Source organism: Schistocerca cancellata, chromosome 5 (assembly GCF_023864275.1).
Source record: "Schistocerca cancellata isolate TAMUIC-IGC-003103 chromosome 5, iqSchCanc2.1, whole genome shotgun sequence".
NCBI lineage: Eukaryota > Metazoa > Arthropoda > Insecta > Orthoptera > Acrididae > Schistocerca > Schistocerca cancellata.
In genome coordinates, this window is record NC_064630.1 from 30,027,452 (window position 1) to 30,051,210 (window position 23,759).

At 43.3% G+C, this 23,759-nt stretch overlaps 1 protein-coding gene across 1 annotated transcript in view; it reads right to left on the bottom strand.

The window, feature by feature from the left end:
- Window positions 1–15,986: 15,986 nt before the first annotated feature.
- Window positions 15,987–23,759, bottom strand: part of LOC126188344 (dynein intermediate chain 3, ciliary-like) — a 215,530-nt gene continuing 207,757 nt past the window's right edge. Inside the window, exons 6-7 of the mRNA XM_049929942.1 lie at window positions 19,486–19,632; window positions 15,987–16,067 (exon numbers count right to left, since the gene is read on the bottom strand). Of these exons, the coding sequence (XP_049785899.1) occupies window positions 15,987–16,067; window positions 19,486–19,632 (228 nt within the window). The remainder of the gene's footprint in view (window positions 16,068–19,485; window positions 19,633–23,759) is intronic.

Sequence of the window (23,759 nt, forward strand, 5' to 3'; positions counted from 1 at the left end):
TAACTGTGACATGCAAAAACTACATGGAAATTGTGAAATACGTGATGTTAGAGTGCTTTGCCAGTGTATATTTTTAACTTACGCAAAAAATATGTGAACTGTATAATTTACTGAATAATATTTTGTCATAGATTAATGAAATGAAAATGTTCGTGTGTGTAATTTTATATACTTGTGCAAATTGTCACTTGTATAAAATGGTACACGCTTAGGAACAATGTGTAGGATACATGTTATGTAAAAGATGGAGTGGTTTTGTGCTGTGGGAAGTTACTGTAGGAAGCGTAAAAGATGGCGGGAATGATAGGACACAGTCTGTAGGCAGCAGTGAAAGAGGCAACACTCGGACGGAGCAGGCGATGCCTCGCCTGGAGATTGTTGCACAGTAGCATCGGATGACGACTGCTGAATTACTACGGGTTTGATACGAGCTTTTGGGCTATTTTATGGACGTTAAAACGACACCAAGAAGAATTAATTAGTCCGTACTTCAAGAAACTTGTACCCCGTACCATGCGTAGTGTGGCCGCCATTACTATCCGCCACATCCAGCGCCAACAGCTAACCGGCTACGAACTGTATAATTGGGATTGTAGAAGCGTGAACAATTAATACAAAATTAACTTCTCTTGAACAATTATTGTGTTAAACATAAAATTTGGTTCACCCTGTTCATTCCTGGTGTTTGATTATTGAGAGTAAAAGTGTTATTAAAACATTTGAAATGCTTTATTCAGTCTCTGCAAGCTCTAATATTCATCTCTGAATAAATGTTTGAAAATAATTTACGTGAACTAACTTTAAAAGTACAGAAAAGTGTTGTACGATTCACATAGTAGAAGTGCTGAACTTAAATTTTGCTTAAGTACTGAAGTAGATGTTTACAGAAAAATCTAATGATTTTAATATTCTTACTCTCTTTATAAAAATAAGTAAGTTGAGAGAGTTAATAAGTTTTGAGTAAAGGACAGACAAACTTATTTCAGTTATAAATGAAATTCAGAAAAGTACAAAGAGTTATAAATAGAAAATTGCTTATGTCGCTCAGTACCATTGAAGTAGGTTTGCATAAAAATATTAAATGATAATATAGAGTAACTCCACCCTACCTTTGGCTTTTGTCTGATCATTTGTTAACAGAAAGATATATACTAAGTGTGATAACAAATTTAAATGTTTATATCATACTGTTAGAATACATAAGTATTTAATTTGTTGGTTATACAAAGTGCAATCTTAGGAATCCCCCTGGCCAATTTTTTTTTAGCACGTAATGATGATTAAAAAATCATGGCCTTTCTAGATGAGAACTATATATGAATGCGGGCATAATATCTAAAAGATACCTGTGTGTTTCTCGAAACCATATCCTGAAAAGTTAAAATTATTTGTGAATTTACGTTAGGGAACAGCAGGAAACTAGGCCAAATTTCCTTCTTCTACTTTTCTCAAACTCAGCCATTTCTTTGCTTATACAGGGTGTTACAAAAAGGTACGGTAAAACTTTCAGGAAACATTCCTCGCACACAAAGAAAGAAAATATGTTATGTGAACGTGTGTCCGGAAACGCTTACTTTCCATGTTAGAGCTCATTTTATTACTTCTCTTCAAATCACATTAATCATGGAATGGAAACACACAGCAACAGAACGTACTAGCCTGACTTCAAACACTTTGTTACAGGAAATGTTCAAAATGCCCTCCTTTAGCGAGGATACATGCATCCACCCTCCGTCGCATGGAATCCCTGATGCGCTGATGCAGCCCTGGAGAATGGCGTATTGTATCACAGCCGTCCACAATACGAGCACGAAGAGTCTTTACATTTGGTAGCGGGGTTGCGTAGACAAGAGCTTTCAAATGCCCCCATAAATGAAAGTCAAGAGGATTGAGGTCAGGAGAGCCTGGAGGCCATGGAATTGGTCCGCCTCTACCAATCCATCGGTCACCGAATCTGTTGTTGAGAAGCGTACGAAAACTTCGACTGAAATGTGCAGGAGCTCCATCGTGCATGAACCACAAGTTGTGTCGTACTTGTAAAGGCACGTGTTCTAGCAGCACAGGTAGAGTATCCCGTATGAAATTATGGCGGTCAATCGAGGAAGTACAGTACATACTGACGAAATTAAAATGAGCTCTAACATGGAAATTAAGCGTTTCCGGACACATGTCCGCATAACATCTCCTCTTTATTTGTGTGTGAGGAATGTTTCCTGAAAGTTTGGCCGTACCTTTTTGTAACACCCTGTATAGGCTGCCGGCCGTAAATCTATTAGACAAACCACTGAATCAACTTGATATAGAAAGGTCCTAGATTCAGCACTATTCCATTTTTACTGTGTTTCTTTCTAATACGTAGAAAAGTTCTAGGAAAAGAACTAATAGTCTGATTTCCATATCCATTAGTCATTCATCACAGTCAAATCCTGTGAAATGGGTAAATTTTCTCGACAGGCTATAATACATGCACAATTCCCTGTACAATAGTCTTATACGTGGCTTTTCCCATAGCAGGACTACTTGTTATGTTGACGTATACTGCTGTACTGTATCCTTAAGGAATGGGAGGCAGAGTTTCCTATGAAGAGGTAATTCGAGTCTACGGTGTTAGCATCGCTAGCGGAAGTGATTTGTACAAAGTGTGGTGAGGATGGAGATGGGAGGCGAGGGGGAATTATTCCTGAAACAGGCAAGTTTGTGATCTGTTCCCACGTTCCAGTGATCTAAACGTACCATTCTAGATTACGTTCCTAGTATTTGCCCAGTGAAGCACGCTGAGCAGGGATCCTAGTCCGAAACTGAGACTTTTCCTGATTACTTCTTTATACAATGAAGCGCCAAAGATACTGGCGTAGGCATGCGTTTTCAAATACAGAGATATGTAAACAGGCAGAATACGCCGCTGCGGTCGGCAACCTGTATATAAGTGATGTTCGGAAGTTCACTGAGGCGTTTTGCGGATGATGCTGTGGTATATAGAGAGGTTGTAACAATGGAAAATTGTACTGAAATGCAGGAGAATCTGCAACGAATTGACGCATGGTGCAGGGAATGGCAATTAAATCTCAATGTAGACAAGTGTAATGTGCTGCGAATATACAGAAAGAAAGATCCTTTATCATTTAGCTACAATATAGCAGGTCAGCAACTGGAAGCAGTTAATTCCATAAATTATCTGGGAGTAGGCATTATGAGTGATTTAAAATCGAATGATCATATAAAGTTGATCGTCGGTAAAGCAGATGCCAGACTGAGATTCATTGGAAGAATCCTAAGGAAATGCAATCCGAAAACAAAGGAGGTAGGTTACAGTACACTTGTTCGCCCACTGCTTGAATATTGCTCACCAGTGTGGAATCCGTACCAGATAGGGTTGATAGAAGAGATAAAGAAGATCCAACGGAGAGCAGCGCGCTTCGTTACAGTATCATTTAGTAATCGCGAAAGCGTTACGGAAATGACAGATAAACTCCAGTGGAAGACTTGGCAGGAGAGACGCTCAGTAGCTCGGTACGGGCTTTTGCTGAAGTTTCGAGAACATACCTTCACCGAGGAGTCAAGCAGTATATTGCTCCCTCCTACGTATATCTCGCGAAGAGGCCGTGAGGATAAAATCAGGGAGATTAGAGCCCACACAGAGGCATACAGACAATCCTTCTTTCGATGAACAATACGAGACTCGTATAGAAGGGAGAACCGATAGAGGTACTCAAAGTACCCTCCGCCACACACCGTCAGGTGGCTTGCGGAGTATGGATGTAGATGTAGATGTAGGTAAGACAACAAGTGTCTGGCGCAGTTGTTAGATCAGTTACTGCTGCTACAACGGCAGGTTATCAAGATTTAAGCGAGTCTGAACGTTGTGATATAGTCGGCGCACGAGCGATGGGACACAGCATCTCCGAGATAGCGATGAAGTGAGGATTTTCCCGTATGACCAATTCACGAGTGTGCTGTGAATATCAGGAATCCGGTAAAACATCAGATCTCGACATCACTGCGATTGAAAAAAAGATCCTGCAAGAACGGGACCAACGAAGACTGAAGAAAATCTTTCAACGAGACAGAAGTGGAACCCTTCCGCAAATTGCTGCAGATTTCAGCCCTGGGCTCGTGTACCCTCGATGATTGCTCGACACAAAGCTTTACGCCACGCCTTGGCCTATCAACATCGACATTGGACTGTTGATGACTGGAAACATGTTGCCTGGTCGAACGAGTCTCGTTTCAAATTGTATCGAGCGGAGGCATTTGTACAGGTATGGAGACAACCTTTTGAATCGATGGACCCTGCATATCAGCAGGGGGCTGTTCAAGCTGGTAGAGGCTCTGTAATGGTGTGGGGCGGGTGGAGTTGGGGTGATATGGTACCAATGATACGCCTAGATACGACTCTGACAGGTGACACATACCTAAGCATCCTGTCTCATCACCTGCATCCATTCATTTCCATTGTGCATTCCGACGAATTTGGGCAATTCCAGCAGGACAATGCCACATCCCAGATGTCCAAAATTGCTACAGAGTGGCTCTAGGAGGACTTCCGAGTTTAAACAGTTCCGCTGGCCACCAAACTCCCCAGACAAGAACATTATTTAGCATATTTGGGATACCTCGCAACGTGCTGTTCAGAAGAGATTCCACCCTTCGTATCTTACGGATTTACGGTGTCAATTTGTAATGGTCGCCTGGTCGTAGATATAGCTAATTGCCATAATCGCACTATTTCACTCCCATTTACGGAGCTTGTTAGCACTTGATGTTAGGTTGGCGCCATTAAAATGCATTGTGTTGCGATAATCGCTGCTACTTGCTGGATCGCTGCTGTGTCTCGATGCTGATGCTGGCTCTAAATCTGGTTGTCTACGGTTAAAAACATGAGGTCCCGTGTTTTTTATATGCTTTTGATGATAAAGAACGAGCGAAACCAACAAATATGTAAACTTCAAATATTTATTACTCTGGTGGCCATCTTAATTCCACTGTCCACCAAAGACCATGACACAACACAAAGTAGTATTTCCGTTACATGTTCTTTGCATTGTTTATCCACCTCAAACAATAACACACAAACACACTTTACCAAAGTGACATTCCGACTGCTTCTCGACCTTTCTTGCTGCTCGTATTTATAACATTGTCAAAGAACTACTAAAAAGAGATATAGTTTACAAGTCACATGTACATCTGGTATCATAATTTGTGCAGAAAAGTTATTAATTTGCATCGAGTGACATAATTTAACATGTTATTAAAATGACAGACAGATTTGTTGACTTGACAGAATAATTCTTTGTTACAAAAAGGCCGTTTTTTAGAAGTTTGTCAATTGACTTCTCTAATTTGCATAAATAAGTAAATAACATGAATTATTAAGAATTACATTGGTTTTCGTCTAAAATAGGATTGATTTCGTGAATACTGAGTGAAACCGCTCCTAGTGAACACTGGGTGATTTTTATTTAAGGAGATCCAAAATACCTAAGTTGGCCACTATTTTTCGTACTTCATATTAATTATTTAAGATGAACTTAGTGTTTTTACATGATGACATTTGCTGTATCAGTGATCAAGTGATATAACCTTTTGTGTGGGTCAGTTACTCAGTATAATTTAATGGGTTGACTGTTTATGGAGACATGTTATGCAATCCTTGTTATCATACACAATAAATTTTCTATAATCATAAATACTCGTTAAACTGGTTGAATTTGGAGGGTATCGCATACTTGGGTACAGTAAAGCCTTTAATATGTTCCGTTACAAATTCCATTCAGGCACTAGTCGAGTCCACGCCACGTTGTGTTGCGGCACTTGTGCGTGCTCGCGGAGGTCCTACGTGATATTAGGCAAATGTTCCAATTTCTGTGGCTCTCGAGTGTATATCACTATGTTATCAAGAAAAAACACAAAGAACTCTATATTACGCACTCAAATGGCTAAGAGAAATATTTACCGTGTCAATAATTTCGAAGAACTTGTTTTCAGATTTTTCCACTCTCGCTTCTTCAGCAGCCGTAGCAGCAGCCCCAACCAACATTCTTGATTCATCCTCCCTCCCTTTAAGTTTCTGTTTCAACTTCTGTTCACGTACTTTGGCGTCCAATATTTTCTCGCGATGGCATTCTCGTTCCAGCATCTATCAGTAAACAGTGTCACAAGTAAAGTGAGAGCTTACGTAATACATACGCTGATCAGCCAGAACATTGTGACCACCAACTTACTGCCGATGTAAACCCTTCCAGGCGATAGCGGCTTCACCTGTCGAGGAACGACTGCTAGTCAGACACAGGTACGGTGCGTGTAGTATCAGTGAGCGTGCTGTCCGTGTGTAGAATGGAGAAGGCGCGCGATCTGTCTGAGTTTGACTGAGGACGATTGTGACGGCCCAGAGGCTCGGCAGCAGCTCTTCGGAAACTGCACGACTTGTCGGGTGTTCGAGGAGTGCCGTGGTGAGTGTCTTCAACACGTGGTGAAACCACGTCCAAACACTGTGGGCGGCCACCCCTCATTATACACTCCTGGAAATTGAAATAAGAACACCGTGAATTCATTGTCCCAGGAAGGGGAAACTTTATTGACACATTCCTGGGGTCAGATACATCACATGATCACACTGACAGAACCACAGGCACATAGACACAGGCAACAGAGCATGCACAATGTCGGCACTAGTACAGTGTATATCCATCTTTCGCAGCAATGCAGGCTGCTATGCTCCCATGGAGACGATCGTAGAGATGCTGGATGTAGTCCTGTGGAACGGCTTGCCATGCCATTTCCACCTGGCGCCTCAGTTGGACCAGCGTTCGTGCTGGACGTGCAGACCGCGTGAGACGATGCTTCATCCAGTCCCAAACATGTTCAATGGGGGACAGATCCGGAGATATTGCTGGCCAGGGTAGTTGACTTACACCTTCTAGAGCACGTTGGGTGGCACGGGATACATGCGGACGTGCATTGTCCTGTTGGAACAGCAAGTTCCCTTGCCGGTCTAGGAATGGTAGAACGATGGGTTCGATGACGGTTTGGATGTACCGTGCACTATTCAGTGTCCCCTCGACGATCACCAGTGGTGTACGGCCAGTGTAGGAGATCGCTCCCCACACCATGATGCCGGGTGTTGGCCCTGTGTGCCTCGGTCGTATGCAGTCCTGATTGTGGCGCTCACCTGCACGGCGCCAAACACGCATACGACCATCATTGGCACCAAGGCAGAAGCGACTCTCATCGCTGAAGACGACACGTCTCCATTCGTCCCTCCATTCACGCCTGTCGCGACACCACTGGAGGCGGGCTGCACGATGTTGGGGCGTGAGCGGAAGACGGCCTAACGGTGTGCGGGACCGTAGCCCAGCTTCATGGAGACGGTTGCGAATGGTCCTCGCCGATACCCCAGGAGCAACAGTGTCCCTAATTTGCTGGGAAGTGGCGATGCGGTCCCCTACGGCACTGCGTAGGATCCTACGGTCTTGGCGTGCATCCGTGCGTCGCTGCGGTCCTGTCCCAGGTCGACGGGCACGTGCACCTTCCGCCGACCACTGGCGACAACATCGATGTACTGTGGAGACCTCACGCCCCACGTGTTGAGCAATTCGGCGGTACGTCCACCCGGCCTCCCGCATGCCCACTATACGCCCTCGCTCAAAGTCCGTCAACTGCACATACGGTTCACGTCCACGCTGTCGCGGCATGCTACCAGTGTTAAAGACTGCGATGGAGCTCCGTATGCCACGGCAAACTGGCTGACACTGACGGCGGCGGTGCACAAATGCTGCGCAGCTAGCGCAATTCGACGGCCAACACCGCGGTTCCTGGTGTGTCCGCTGTGCCGTGCGTGTCATCATTGCTTGTACAGCCCTCTCGCAGTGTCCGGAGCAAGTATGGTGGGTCTGACACACCGGTGTCAATGTGTTCTTTTTTCCATTTCCAGGAGTGTATATGTTGGATGTTGTAGGTTGGGCAGATTGGTAAAACAGACAGGTGGCGAGCTGTAGCGGAACTAACATTAGATTTTAATTCTGGGCAGAACATAAGTGCCTCTGAACACACAAGCCACCAAACAGCACTAACGATGGCCCTCCACAGCCAACGACCCATGCATGTGCCGATGTCAACACCGTGGCGTCGGTAACTGAAATGGGCACGTGACCACTGGCACTGGACGTCGGCGCAGTGGCAGAATATTGCACGGTCTGATGCACCAGGATTCGTTCTTCATCAAGCCAATGGGAGAGCGCGAATCCGTCGTCTTCCACGGGAACAGCTCCTTGACACCTGTGCTGTGGGTTGGAGACAAGTTGGTGACGGCTCCGTGATGCTCTGGGAAACATTCACGTTGGCGTCCATGGCTCCAGTGGAGCTAGTGCAAGGCACCATGACGGCCAAGGAGTATCCTACACTAGTTGCAGACCACGTACACCCCTTCATAACGATCATGTTTCCCAACGGCAGTGGAATTTTTCAGCAAGATAATGTGCCGTGTTACAAGGCGAGGAGTGTGATGGAGTGGTTCCAGGAACACAGTGGCGAGTTCCAGTTGACTGCTGGCCCCCCAACTCGCCAGTTCTGAACCCAATTGAACACGTCTGGGACGCTGTTGAACGTCGAGTCAGAGCCCATTGCCCCCCCCCCCCTCTCCCCAGCAGTTTATTCGTGTGTGCAGGTGTGATGCTGACTCCCTCCAGCGACGGACCAGGGCCTCATTGCTTCCACGCCGAGTCGTGTCGTGTCGTGTCGTGTCGCGTCGTGTCGTGTCGTGTCGTGTCGCCGCTGTTACCCGTGCCAGAGGTGGCCACACCGGCTGTTACGTAGGCGGTCCCACTGCTCTGACTCATCAGTCTAAGTTACTTATGAACAGCATACTGTATTCCATTAAAATGAAATATTACAAGGAGATTATAAAGCTTTTTTCAGAGATAACAGTGAAAGGATAATACTTCTAGTATAGCGAGTACATCTACATATATACTCCGCTAGCCACCAAGCGGTGTGTGACGGAGGGCACTATTCGCGCCAAAGTCATATTTCCCCCCTCTGTGCCACTCGCGGATCGCGCGAGGCAAAAACGACTGTCTGAACGCCTCAGTACGAGCTCTTATTTCCCTTATCTTTGAATGGTGATCATTGCGCAGTTTGTAAGTTGGAGGTAATAATATATGCTCTACATCCTCGGTGAACATTGGATTTCGGAATTTAGTGAGCAGCTCCTTCTGTTTAGCGCGTCGTCTAATTGCTAGTGTGTCCCACTTCAAACTATCTATGACATTTTTAACGCTCTCGCGATGGCTAAATGTACCAGTCACGAATCTTGCCGCTCTTCTTTGGACCTTCTAAATCTCTTGAATCAGACCCAACTGGTAAGGGTCCCATAAAGACGAACTATACTCTAAGACTGGACGAACTAACTTATTGCAAGCTATTTCCTTTGTTGAAGGACTGCATCGCTTCAGGATTCTACCAATAAACCGCAATCTAGAGTTCGCCTTGCCCGTTACTTGTGTAATCTGATCATTCCATTTGAGATCATTTCGAATAGTCACACCCAGATACTTGACTGATGTTACCGCTTCCAGAGACTGGGCATTTATTTTGTACTCTTCCATTAATGGGGATTTTCGCCTTGTTATACGCAGTAGGTTACACTTACTAATATTGAGAGATAACTGCCAGTCATTACACCACGAATTTATTTTCTGCAAATCCTCATTGATTTGTTCACAACTTTCGTGTGATACTACTTTCATGTCGACTACAGCATCATCGGGAAACAGTCTAAGGGCGCTATCAATACCATCAACCAGGTCGTTTATGTAAATCGTAAAAAGCAGAGGACCTATTACGCTGCCCTGGGGCACACCTAAAGTTACTGTTGTTTCTGTTGAAGTTACCCCGTTTAGGACGACATACTGCTCCCTGTCTGTTAGAAAACTTTCTATCCAACCGCATATGATATCGGATGGACCGTAAGCGCGCACTTCTTGGAGGAGACGACAGTGCGGAAGTGAGTCGAAAGCCTTTCGAAAGTCAAGGAATAGGGCATCAACCTGGGAGCCGGTATCTAGAGCCTGTTGTATGTCACGCACAAAGAGGGCCAGCTGTGTCTCGCATGACCGCTGTTTCCTAAATCCGTGCTGGTGTCTGCAGGTGAGCTTCTCAGAGTCTAGAAAGGTCATTATGTCTGCACACAAAATATGTTCCATGAATCTACAACAAATCGATGTCAGTGAAACTGGCCGGTAATTATGTGCATCCGATTTTCTACCCTCTTTTATAGATTTCTATGATCTGGGCATTCTTCCAGTCCCGTGGAACTTTCCGCTGTTCCAATGATCTCTGACAGATGACGGATAAGAATGGTGTTCTATTTTTAGCATAGTCAACATAAAATCTTACGGGGATACCGTCTGCGCCAGATGCCTTCCTGGCGTCTAAGGATCTTAACTGTTTTACAATCCCAGATACACTAAACGCTATGTCAGCCATCCTTTCGATAATTCATAGGGGGAATGGTGCTGCAGTCGTCTATCGTAAACGAGTTTTTGAAACCTAGGTTTAGAATTTCGACCTTCTGTTTATCATCATCCGTTACATTACCCGTACTGTCAGCAAGAGAAAGTATTGAATTATTTGTAGCGTTCATAGATTTTACGTACGACAAAAAAAATTTGGGGTTATTTTTAGAATCTGCAGATAAAATATTGCTTTCAAATTCGTTAAAGGAAGCTGCTTTCATTCCGCATAATTTCTGTTTGTCAGGGGAGTCGTGACTACGTTTAAAACGACTGTGCATAATTCTCTGCTTTCTCAGCAACTTCCTAATATATTTGTTGAACCAAGATGTATCCTTTCCCTCCCCTATATTTTTGCTAGGCAAATATTTCTCTAGCACGTGGTGGACAATACCATTAAATTTCGACCAAAGATGCTCAATATCTTTTTCTCCCACGGTGAATGCTTGGAGCTGAATATGATGATATTCATTAATGACACGTTTATTTGCTTTCCCAAACAAGAAAACTCTACGCTGTTTCTTTGGTTTTTTTGCAACTTCCACTGCCATAGAAGCCACAACGACTTTATTGTCACTGACACCTTCTTCTAGATTAACTTCCTCAAAAAGATCAGGTCTGTTTGTCCCCAAGATATCTAATATGTTCCCATCTCGAGTTGGTTTTCAACCAATTGCTGAAGGTAGTATGTTGAGAGCGCTCCCAGAACAACTGCACACGAGTCTTTGCTTCTGTCTCCTGTGATAAACGTGTAATTTTCCCAGTCAATCGATGCAGATTAAAGTCTCCACCTATAACTAATGGATAATTTGGATATTTATATCCTACGTACTCAAGACTTTCCCTGAAACGTTCTGCGACGTTTGTTGCGGATGCTGGTGGTCTATGAAAACATCTTAATACAATGGTCAATCCTTGTCTGATTGACAGCTTTATCCAGACTATTTCACAGTCCGACCCAGTATCGATCTCAACTGCGTTTAAACAGCTTTTAACTGCAATGAACCCACCGCCTCCCATAGCATCAGTCATATCCTTCCTAAACATTGTGCAATCCGAGTTCAAAATTTCACTGCTGTTTATGTCTGGTTTCAACCAGCTTTCGGTACCTAATACAATATTGGCATTGCTAATGTTTATTTCGGAGAGTAGCTCGGAGATCTTGCTACTGACACTTCGGCAATTTACTAACATGAGATTAAGCATATTTAAATCCTTTTGAATGACCTGTTTATTCGAACTAATAATTTTTACAGTTGGCACACCCACATCAGTGTCATGAACTGGTAATTTTTCAAGCCAACGGTTTGTTTTCAGTGGGGAGGATCCTAATTTTAAAAGCCCCCATGTGCACGCCACAAGTACTGTGCTACCAATGTAGCTACTTCCTGTGTGTGTAGTGCACACCTGATCTATCGAGGGGCGCCCTACAACCTCCCACCCCATAGCGCAGGTCAAGGGATCTATAACCATTTTCGTCACAGAGTCGACGTAGCTTCTGGTTTAGATTCTCCACTCGACTCCAAACCAGAGGACCCCAGTCCACCCTGGGTACGATGCTGCAGATCGTCAGCTTGGCTTCCACTCCTCGAGAGATGGAGGCCGCTTTCGCCAATTTAGCCAGCCGTCGAAAAGGCCCAAGGATTTCCTCGGGACCCCGACGACTGACATCGTTGGTGCCGACATGTGCAACAATCTGCAGCTGGCTGCACCCTGCACGATCGATAGCAGCCGGAAGAACCTCTTCCATATCCCGGACAAGGCCCCCCAGCAAGCACACCGAGTGAACGTTGGACATCTTCCCCGCCGTAGCCGCTATGTTCCTGAGGGGCTCCAAGACCCGCCTAACATTGAAGCTCCCAATAACAAACAAACCCCTATCCCCACGTGCGTGTCCGGACCTTGCTGAAGGAGCGGCCACTATACTGGCAGAAGGTGCAGTCTGATCCGGCTCAGCCTGTCCCCCAGCATCAGATAGCTCACTGAATCTATTATAAAAGTGCATGGGATTTGGCAGGAGCCTGCATCCTCGCGACAGTCCGCCACCCACACTGAGGTGAGAGTGGGCCAGCCAGCTCAGTCGCACCTGAGAGGTCGGCTCAGTGACAGAGAGCTGTGACATCACCCCCCCCCCCCCCCTGCACATCTAGTACAGCAGAGGCTGCCCCAGGCACCCCATCCCCACAGCACCTCAAGGTGGCACTCTGGAGCCTGTTGACTGTGGCCAACAAAGCTTCCAGCTGCGTTTGGACTTTGGCCAACTCCTCCTGCATCTGCACACAACAGACACAGTCCCTATCCATTTAGCTAATATGTGATTTACTATAAGAAACTTAAGGAAACGAATTGCCACATCACGTTAACAGCTACACTCTAGTTAGCAAAAAGGACACTCAACAAAAACACTAAAAATGTATGGTAGAAGCTAGATCTGGTGCTTATTTTCCTGTTAGGGGCTATCTAGTGAGTACTAAAGAAAAAACAGTGACCTACAGTAAACTGCTAGGGGCTATCTAGTGAATATCATTAAAGAATTAAACAGTAACCTACGGTAAGCTACACCTACTGATTATCCCTCTTATTCATAATGTAAACAAACGTTTGCGTACACGCCAAAATGACCTAATAACACTATAAAAACTGCTTCCTTCAATGTATCGAGTCTAAATGACACTAATAAACGTAAATACTGAGTATTGTACACTGACAGATGCAGGTATAAGACAAAACCTTTAGCTAACAATAAAAGTTCAGAATGTAAAGCACAAATACGAACCCCACTTTATAGGAACCAATGAGCTTACAGTACACGATCACTGAAGTCCACAACAAGCTAAGGAATTTAAACAGATGGTGAGGTGAGTTTTAGTTTTCTGCTAACTAAACCGTATGTAAGAAGGGCTCAGAAGTTGTATTGTAACACTGATTTACTCAGATATTGTAGTGTAATACTAATTTACCACGTATTTTACGTTTGCTTAACTGTTAACGGTCGCCGGTTGCGCTAGTCAAACATATACAAGTGAGGTTAGAATTCACAGTCAGTATCACTATTCCTAATAAAACGTATAAAAACTACCTAATTATCCAGTCTAAATGACTCTGATAAACGTGAATACTAAGTATTGTACACTAACTTAAACTGGTTAACCCTCGTATTTATAATGTAAACAAACGTTTATGTACACGCGGAAAATGACCTAATAAAACGTATAGCAACTGCTACCTTCAATGTATCGAGTCTAAATGACAATAATAAAAGTAAATACTGAGTATTGTACACTGACTTAATTGATAATTCCGCGTCTTTAACGTCAGTTAAGAATGTAAATAAATGTTTGCGTACACGCGAAACTGTCCTAAACAGATACTCCGCTTTTCCTATTCAGACGCAAATAAAAACTGAAACCTTCAATTTATCAAGCCTGTCTGCCACTAATACACATAAATACTATAGAATATACAGAAGAAACAGTTAATTACTTGTGTCGTAACACAGCAAGCGAAGAGCGCTCGTAGCTGCCGTCAGGACTACCACACAAAGTAAAAAATTTAAGTAGTTAGTTGCTGTTCGACAGTTGTAGAGAGAGGTTCTCCATTGGGGTCTGTCTACACACCACCGTTAAGATGAGCTACTAGAGACATACACTACCAGGCAAAAAAAGCGAAGCACCCAGGACGGGAGCAGGAAACGAAATGAAACTTGGCTAGTTGAGAGGGTATGTGATGTCAATTGAGTGATCACAAAATCGAGTCAGATTTACAAATAATGTGGTAGTATGAGACCACTCACCAGTACGACACTGCACCTCCTCTTGCATGGATGCATCCACTGATACGGTTGGGGAGAGTACCACAAAGCTGTCTGCGTCCTCTCTTGAGGCAAGCTAGCACACAGCTGTTCCGACTGGTCCTTAATATCACGGGTACTGAAACTGGGACAGAGTTCACATCTGAACTGGTGCCACACATGTTCTATCGGGAAAATATATGAGGACGTTGCTGGTCTTGAGAAGATCTCAACTCAAGTAGAGTCGTAGAGATGCATGCCATATGTAGATGAGCATGTTATGTTCAAAAATGGCACCACGATAGCCTACTGTCACCACATGAGAATTTATTATGTGAGGATATACGTTGTCCATGGTGTACCGCTGTACGCCAGAGTTCCCTCATTCATGACCAGGCGTGACCTGAAGTCATACCAGAGACCTACCCACGCCATGATGCCATGAGTATCACCATCTTTGCCCCTCTAAAACGTTAGAATAATGGGACTTCTCCCTTGGGCCTCGCCATAGTCGCCAACGATGATCATCTGGGCCAGTGCAGAAGTGCAATTCATCACTGAACACAATTCGATGCCATTCATCAGCAGTCTACGCTTCCCATCACTCGTAATGCGGTCACGTGTGTCGTGCTGTTAACGGCAGCCTAACTACGGGAGCGTGATAATGCGCCATCTCGAGAAATCCGTTTCAACGATAAAATGTCTTTGACAACAAGACTGGTAAGTTTTTTGCCACAGTTACCTTCAGATTTGGTGGAACGTCAAGGAACTTTTACGTCTCTTTTAGTATTATACTACTTTGTCCAGTCTTACACTCACGTTTTAACAAATTTAAAGTACAAGCTTTGTGTCCAGTGTGTGAATACATTTTTTACGCGCATAACAACACATTATATCTTTGATTTCTCTCATTACCATTAAATAATGAGCAACTTTCTTCCATATCGAATTTTTCAATTTGGCTTCTTGCTATAATATGGAATCATCTTTTTTGGTTTTCTGTGCTGAATATCTTCCGTAATCAGAGTAAACACCATGCAGTAACACCAGATCTGTGACCATTCCCAATGCAGGTGACGTGAGGAATATAGAAGTATATAATCAACAAATTTTACCTGAAGTAAATAGGTAGGTGTATGTTATCGTGGCGAAGGGATTGCTATAAGTGCATTTATCAAATCTCATTTTTTATTTTAGGGCCTCATATTGTACTTGCGGTGAAATATTGAATGTTACATAATTAAAGATTGTGAAGAGTAAATCCTATCACAGCATAACAGGGGTTTAGGAAGAACCGCTGAACCAATAGTGCTATCTGAGAATTCCTAAGCGAAATGTACTAGAAAGTAGACAGTGGTGAATATATCACTGGCGCATGCTTTGACTTGACAAAAGAATTCGATTTTTTAGGTCATGAGGCACTCCTACAGAAATTAAATCTAGTAGGCATCAGAGGCACACCAAATGACTGGGTCAGGTCATACCTTTGTGGATGTAAACAAACAGTGGACGTATAACACACTGACTGCAACAAAATCAGAAACCATTACTGAGATTACCAAGGCATGAAATACGGTGTTCCACAAGGACCAGTACTGGGGCCAGTGCTGTTCCTCGCATATGTAAATGATGTACAAACAAACATTCAGTGTCAAAATGCTTACCAGTTTGCTGATGACACAACCTTAAGAATCATAGAAGGTGCCAAACACAGAAAATGTTGCAAGCCACTCTTCAGAAAACTGCAAATCCTTCCACTTCCATGCCTTCAAATATATGAAACCATAGCATTCATACAGCAGTATGCGACTGAAAATCCCACGTTCTTCCTCAACAATGAAAATGTACACATTCACAATACAAGGCAAAAGATGGATCTCCATATGCTCCACTCAAAAACTAAGCTCTGCAAAAATGGAGTTACACACCTTAGAGAAATGATATTCAGGAAACTGCCTAGTAATATTCAATCAACAAAAAAACATAGCAGAGTTCAGAAGATTATTTTGATAAATAATAATGTGCCAGTATGAATAATAATGTACCAGTCTTATCCACTGAAACCATAGGAACAGTGTAACTGCTGAACAAATACAAGTAATGTAGCAATAATAATTAGCATAGCCATAAGACATTAATGATGTAAAATGATAGAAAAAGAATATTGTGTTAAATGATGTTCAACATCTTCTGTACATTCTGTGTACCAACAAGGCCTGGTGTACAAATAAACAAATAGAAATCGAAGCGTGAAAAGAAAATTACAATATTTAAGACTGTTTTACGGTTTGGCTGTCGATTTGAGGGGGGAGGCGGGAAACGGTGGATTTAGTTTGTAACAATTGTGCTTTTTACGTAGGGATCGTTTAGACGTGAATTATTCCTCACGTTCAGTGTGCAAGGTTAAAATATCGGCAAAAAAGAATAGTATGAAGTTTGAGGTTTTATATCCCGAAGACAATGAACGCATTAGAGATGTGGCAGAAAGGATGGGCAAGGAAACTGGTCTTATCCTTTCAAAGAAACCATACCAGCGTTTCACTTAAGAAGTTTAGGGAAAGCATGGCATATCGAACCGTGGACTGCTGTCGTGCCTCCAGACTATGGTCTAAGGGCAGGGGAGGGTGCTGTGCCTAGAGGAACACAGCGCGTTTTTTGGTCTGTACTTCAGTCTAGTGACTGATTTTAGAATATTGTAAATGAATGCACAGTAGAGACCGCCATAAGCATTTTCCACCATTTAGTACAGTTTTGTTGTTAGACATGAAGTTGTGTTTTGTGCAGCATTTGTTAATATTCCGTGTTCTACTTTTTTAAGTGCTGTATAACACATTCAAACTATTTCAAAAGTATTGCTAATTCCTCAAGTATAGAATTTTGTGATGGATAAAATGCTATATATTTTCAGACCTATTTGTATAATATATGGACAATTATACCGCACATCATCAGCCGTGCTCCATTGCATATCTTGAAACAGAAGCAGGTCTTTTATCACATAATTTGTCATGTTTGCAAACTGACTTTTTTTAATGTCTTAACATTTTTATCTGTTTTGAAAATAAAAATATGGGATTCCAGTAGCTTCCATTACAACACGTATTTAACTTGCAACTGGTTTTTGTTCATTCTTCTGCTTTATTTGATTTCATTTACTGATTGTTGGGATTGTTGGTGTCTGATAGCGTAATACCGTACCAAATATACGATTAAATACGGTACAGAGAAGATTTTCTCGATTGCAACGCGTTTAAATCTGAATAAACTATTTATTCCTAGTTACATGACCATTTATACCTAGGAACATGTTTTCACACATTTGAAAAAAGCCTTAATTTTCGGAGAAATTTTCATAATTTGACAAAAGAACTGTAGCACATAAAAAGTGGAAGCCATTGTTTAAAAATGACGCCAGTAGTAACACCGTTGCGACTCTCCAAAACACTGGAAGAATGGAACGCGTCCCCAGGTCGCCCAGTACTTACCGATGATGGCGATCCAGCGTGGTTCGGGACTGCTATTCATCGCTGAACACAATGTGATGACATTAATCGGCAATCTATGCTTCCCAATCACGAGTCACTCCAAAAGCAGCCATTCGTGTAGTGGTGGTAACGGCACAGTATAATCTAATCCTGTTGGTGTGGGATGATACATAACGTTGGAGGGAGTCCATTACCTGTTCTCAGATTGGGAGACGGAGGTGTGAATTGGTTACGATGAGACTGATGCACAGTACAGCGATCCTCGATCGTGGTGCTCAGACGTGGTGTATCCAAACCTCGATGAGGTACAGCCAGGCGACCAAACGGAGACCGACAGCGAGGCCTTTTCAGACCCCGTCTGGTGCAGATAATGTTATCTCGTACGAGTACGTGGCGTCTCCATGCCTTTCACAGTGATGGCTCGACAACTGACGCTGTCCATGCCCCGTGTAAACCCTACCAGGCTTGGTAACGACACCTGAACACCAAAAGCAAAAATGCTCTCCGCTGGCAGCTCTGAGAGAGACCTGCAGCACTAATCTTTTACATGTCCGATGACGGTGTGTGAGCGTCCCAAGTTACGTTCACATCCGAATGTCTCTTCTGGGTGCTTCACTCACTTGTCAGGTAGTGTACATCCCTCTACAGGGGGATACAAACTTACGACGAATCATTCTTCGCACACTCCATGTGTGAAACGAATGGAAACGTATCATAATACACGCAATATAAATAATATTGTGTTACGCTCTTTATAGTGACTTGGAGAGTACACATTTAGATGTGGAGACAAACAGTGTAGAGACCAAGCGGAGGACTGTGACTCGTCTGGAAAAATCTTAGAAGATTCTACCTGTTCAACAGATATTTGACTGTTATTCATCTTTCTCTTCCCTTCGTGCGTGAGAATGGTACAGAGACACAGATCGTGTGATAAAAAGGTACTCGTCCGTGTGACAGATTATTGACTACGGCACGAGAAGACAACGCTATTGTTTTCGGAGTTAAGATACAGTTAACACATACTAATGGTGCAGAGTAAGTGACAGCTGGGAAGGCGACTAGACCCGAGATGGGCATCAGTTTACAGAAGACACCCGCGCGCCGCGCCTGCGGACAGACGGAACGTGCCGTGTACTGCTACGGCTCTAAGCGGCCACAGAGCAGTGTTTCAAGTAACAATGCCAGTGACTCAGAAGCTGTGAGAACAAAATATCGCACAATGCAAATTAACTACAAGAAATATAGTAATAGAAATCTTACAGCAAATATATCCAAAATGTAGATATTCACTGAATAAACCACCCTTATGCCTCCGCTACATGTTATTACATTTACTCAGTGAAATCAATATTTATTTCACTTGAAATTACAGGACAAGCTAAAGATTTTGCGTCCGTATAAAACTATCTGCTGGACATACTTTGGAATCACACCGTATCGGAAGACGACTTAATGCTGATGTGGTTCCGAAGTTTGCCCTAGAGATAGTTGAAAGCGGACGCAGTGTCTCAAAAACGTCTTGTACTTGGGAGGAAAATAAATAAGTTGCGGTGGAGCCACAACAATAGTTTTATTCAATAAATATTTGTTCGCTCAAGGTATGGAACACATAAGGCAGAATTAAAATATTTTCTTTTAGTTTCCAGATGTCAAATGTTATAATGATTTACTTAATTAACTTACAAGAAAAACTTACGGTAGCTAAAATTCCCCTTTCCTTCTTGGGCGCATCGGCTAAATTCTCAGACAGTTCGATGAGGTTGACCGTCCCGAGAGAGTTGCCCACAGCGACGTGCAGCCCCTCGTCATGCACCCTGAGGCACGTCAGCGCCTCGTCACACACCTGTCGGAGACAACGAAATTTTATAGCTATTTCTGAAAAGTATTTACAATAGTTAATTGTTTAAAATATGATTTTCAGAGCAAACAGAGCCATGCCTGGAGATTTCACAACAAATACGTCAGCTAGTCCCATGACAGTACCTTTCTAGCAGAAAATTCCTTAAAAAGCTGTAGTAACTAATTCAGAAATGCTTGGTCTACAAGCAACATACATTTTATGAAATAGCGTAGTGAAAGGATGTATAGGAATAGTTTTGATGTAGCCTTGAGTTTTAATTATCATCTTGCATAAAACAACCAAACACTGAAGCTCGTTTCAGGACTCGAAAACAGCGGCACTCTGGTGCGCCTGTGAGCTTGAGGATTTCTTGTACCTTATATTCAGCGTAAGGCGCCTAACAGTTTCATCTCAAATTATTTTTAACCCCGCCAAAGACATTTTTTACGGCAGGACACGAGGTACTGGCGTAAGGCTCTAAGGGCGGGCAGCGAGTCGCGCTTGGCTGGCTCCGTCGGTACTTGTGAAACGCAAGGACACCAAAGTTCGAGTCCCTGTACGGCACACCGTTTTAATCTGTCAGGAAATTTCGAAAGACATTTTGTCAGAGAAAGATTTGCAAAGGCTGTCTACTACTACTACTACTACTACTACTATTCGGCTCTACAGCCCTCGGAGGGCCTTGGCCTGCATCACAATATCATGCCATTCTATCCGGTCCATGGCTTTCTGTCTCCATCCTCTGACACCCAGCTTTTTCATGTCTTCTTCAATTCCATCCATCCATCTCTTTCTGGGACATCACTTCCGTCGCCTGCCTCCAGTTTTGCCATCAAAAATCTTCTTACATGTTCTGTCTTCCTCCATTCTGACCACGTGTCCTGCCCATGGCAGCTTCTTATTTTAATGGTACTGACAATGTCATGTTCTTCAAAATGTTGTTCTAATTTTGCATTCGTACAGATGTGCCAGCCTTCGTGATCGTATATTGGGCCGTATATTTTACGCAGAACCTTTATCTCCCAAATGATAAGGATCCTTTCCTCATTTGCAGTCATGGTCCATGTCTCGGCACCATACATAACGACTGGTCTTATAATTGTTTTGTAAATGAGGATTTTAAATTTTCGTGATACAAGTGAGCTCCTAAGCATGGCTTGTGTGGCAAAGAAGCATCTGTTGCCTGCTGATATTCTAGCTTTCACATCGCTGCTGATGTCATTTGTCTCTGTGATACTCGATCCGAGGTACTTGAAGTCTCTCATTCTTTCAAACTCCTTGTCGGTTATCCTGAGGTTTGGTAGCTTTCGCTGGTTGGTCATTGCCATATGTCTTTTCGACATTGACAGTGGAGTGCACATGTGGGTTTTTTAGGTTAGAGAATTCCCTCCCTAGGCCCGACAAGACGCCTCCTGAGACGCGGCAAGGTAGGAGTAGGCAAAATGCACCAGGGAACAACAATATTAATGCGCTAATAGTAAACTACAGGAGCGTCTATAGAAAGGTCCCAGAACTGCTCTCATTAATAAAAGGTCACAACGCCCATATAGTACTAGGGACAGAAAGTTGGCTGAAACCAGACGTAAACAGTAATGAAATCCTAAACTCAGATTGGAATGTATACCGCAGAGACAGGCTGGACAGTGAAGGGGGAGGCGTGTTTATAGCGATAAGAAGTGCAATAGTATCGAAGGAAATTGACGGAGATCCGAAATGTGAAATGATTTGGGCGAAGGTCACGGTTAAAGCAGGCTCAGACATGGTAATTGGATGTCTCTATAGGCCCTCTGGCTCAGCTGCTGTTGTGGCTGAGCACCTGAAGGATAATTTGGAAAATATTTCGAGTAGATTTCCCCACCATGTTATAGTTCTGGGTGGAGATTTTAATTTGCCTGATGTAGACTGGGAGACTCAAACGTTCATAACGGGTGGCAGGGACAAAGAATCCAGTTAAATTTTTTTAAGTACTTTATCTGAAAACTACCTTGAGCAGTTAAACAGACAACCGACTAGTGGCGATAACATATTAGACCTTCTGGTGACAAACAGACCCAAACTATTTGAAACAATTACTGCAGAACAGGGAATCAGCGACCACAAAGCGGTTACTGCATCGATGATTTCAGCCGTAAATAGAAATATTAAAAAAGGTAGGAAGATTTTTCTGTTTATCAAAAGTGACAAAAAGCAGATTTCAGAGTACCTGACGGCTCAACACAAAACTTTTGTCTCAAGTACAGATAGTGTTGAGGATCAGTGGATAAAGTTCAAAACCATCGTACAATATGCGTTAGATGAGTATGTGCCAAGCAAGATCGTAAGAGATGGAAAAGAGCCACCGTGGTACAACAACCGAGTTAGATAACTGCTGCGGAAGCAAAGGGAACTTCACAGCAAACATAAACATAGCCAAAGCCTTGCAGACAAACAAAAACTACGCGAAGCGAAATGTAGTGTGAGGAGGGCTATGCGAGAGGCGTTCAATGAATTCGAAAGTAAAGTTCTATGTACTGACTTGGCAGGAAATCCTAAGAAATTTTGGTCTTATGTCAAAGCGGTAGGTGGATCAAAACAAAATGTCCAGACACTCTGTGACCAAAATGGTACTGAAACAGAGGATCACAGACTAAAGGCCGAAATACTAAATGTCTTTTTCCAAAGCTGTTTCACAGAGGAAGACTTCACTGTAGTTCCTTCTCTAGATTGTCGCACAGATGAAAAAATGGTAGATATCGAAATAGACGACAGAGGGATAGAGAAACAATTAAAATTGCTCAAAAGAGGAAAAACCGCTGGACCTGATGGGATACCAGTTCGATTTTACACAGAGTACGAGAAGGAACTTGCCCTCCTTCTTGCAGCGGTGTACCGTAGGTCTCTAGAAGAGCGTAGCGTTCCAAAGGATTGGAAAAGGGCACAGGTCATCCCCGTTTTCAAGAAGGGACGTCGAACAGATGAGCAGAACTATAGACCTATATCTCTAACGTCGATCAGTTGTAGAATTTTGGGGACGTCGAACAGATGAGCAGAACTATAGACCTATATCTCTAACGTCGATCAGTTGTAGAATTTTGGAACACGCATTATGTTCGAGTATAATGACTTTTCTGGAGACTAGAAATCTACTCTGTAGGAATCAGCATGGGTTTCATAAAAGACGGTCATGTGAAACCCAGCTCGCGCTATTCGTCCACGAGAGTCAGAGGGCCATAGACACGGGTTCACAGGTAGATGCCGTGTTTCTTGACTTCCGCAAGGCGTTCGACACAGTTCCCCACAGATGAACAAAGTAAGAGCGTATGGACTATCAGACCAATTGTGTGATTGGATTGAAGAGTTCCTAGATAACAGAACGCAGCATGTCATTCTCAATGGAGAGAAGTCTTCCGAAGTAAGAGTGATTTCAGGTGTGCCGCAGGGGAGTGTCATAGGACCGTTGCTACTCACAATATACATAAATGACCTGGTGGATGACATCGGAAGTTCACTGAGGCTTTTTGCAGATGATGCTGTGGTGTATTGAGAGGTTGTAACAATGGAAAATTGTACTGAAATGCAGGAGGATCTGCAGCGAATTGACACATGGTGCAGGGAATGGCAATTGAATCTCAATGTAGACAAGTTTAATGTGCTGCTAATACATAGAAAGATAGATCCCGTATCATTTAGCTACAAAGTAGCAGGTCAGCAACTGGAAGCAATTAATTCCATAAATTATCTGAGAGTACGCATTAGGAGTGATTTAAAATGGAATGATCATATAAAGTTGATCGTTGGTAAAGCAGATGCCAGACTGAGATTCATTGGAAGAATCCTAAGGAAATGCAATCCGAAAACAAAGGAAGTAGGTTACAGTACGCTTGTTCGCCCACTGCTTGAATACTGCTCGGCAGTGTGGGATCCGTACCAGATAGGGTTGATAGAAGAGATAGAGAAGATCCAACGGAGAGCAGCGCGCTTCGTTACAGGATCATTTAGTAATCGCGAAAGCGTTACGGAGATGATAGATAAACTCCAGTGGAAGACTCTGCAGGAGAGACGCTCAGTAGCTCGGTACGGGCTTTTGTCGAAGTTTCGAGAACATACCTTCACCGAGGAGTCAAGCAGTATATTGCTCCCTCCTACGTATA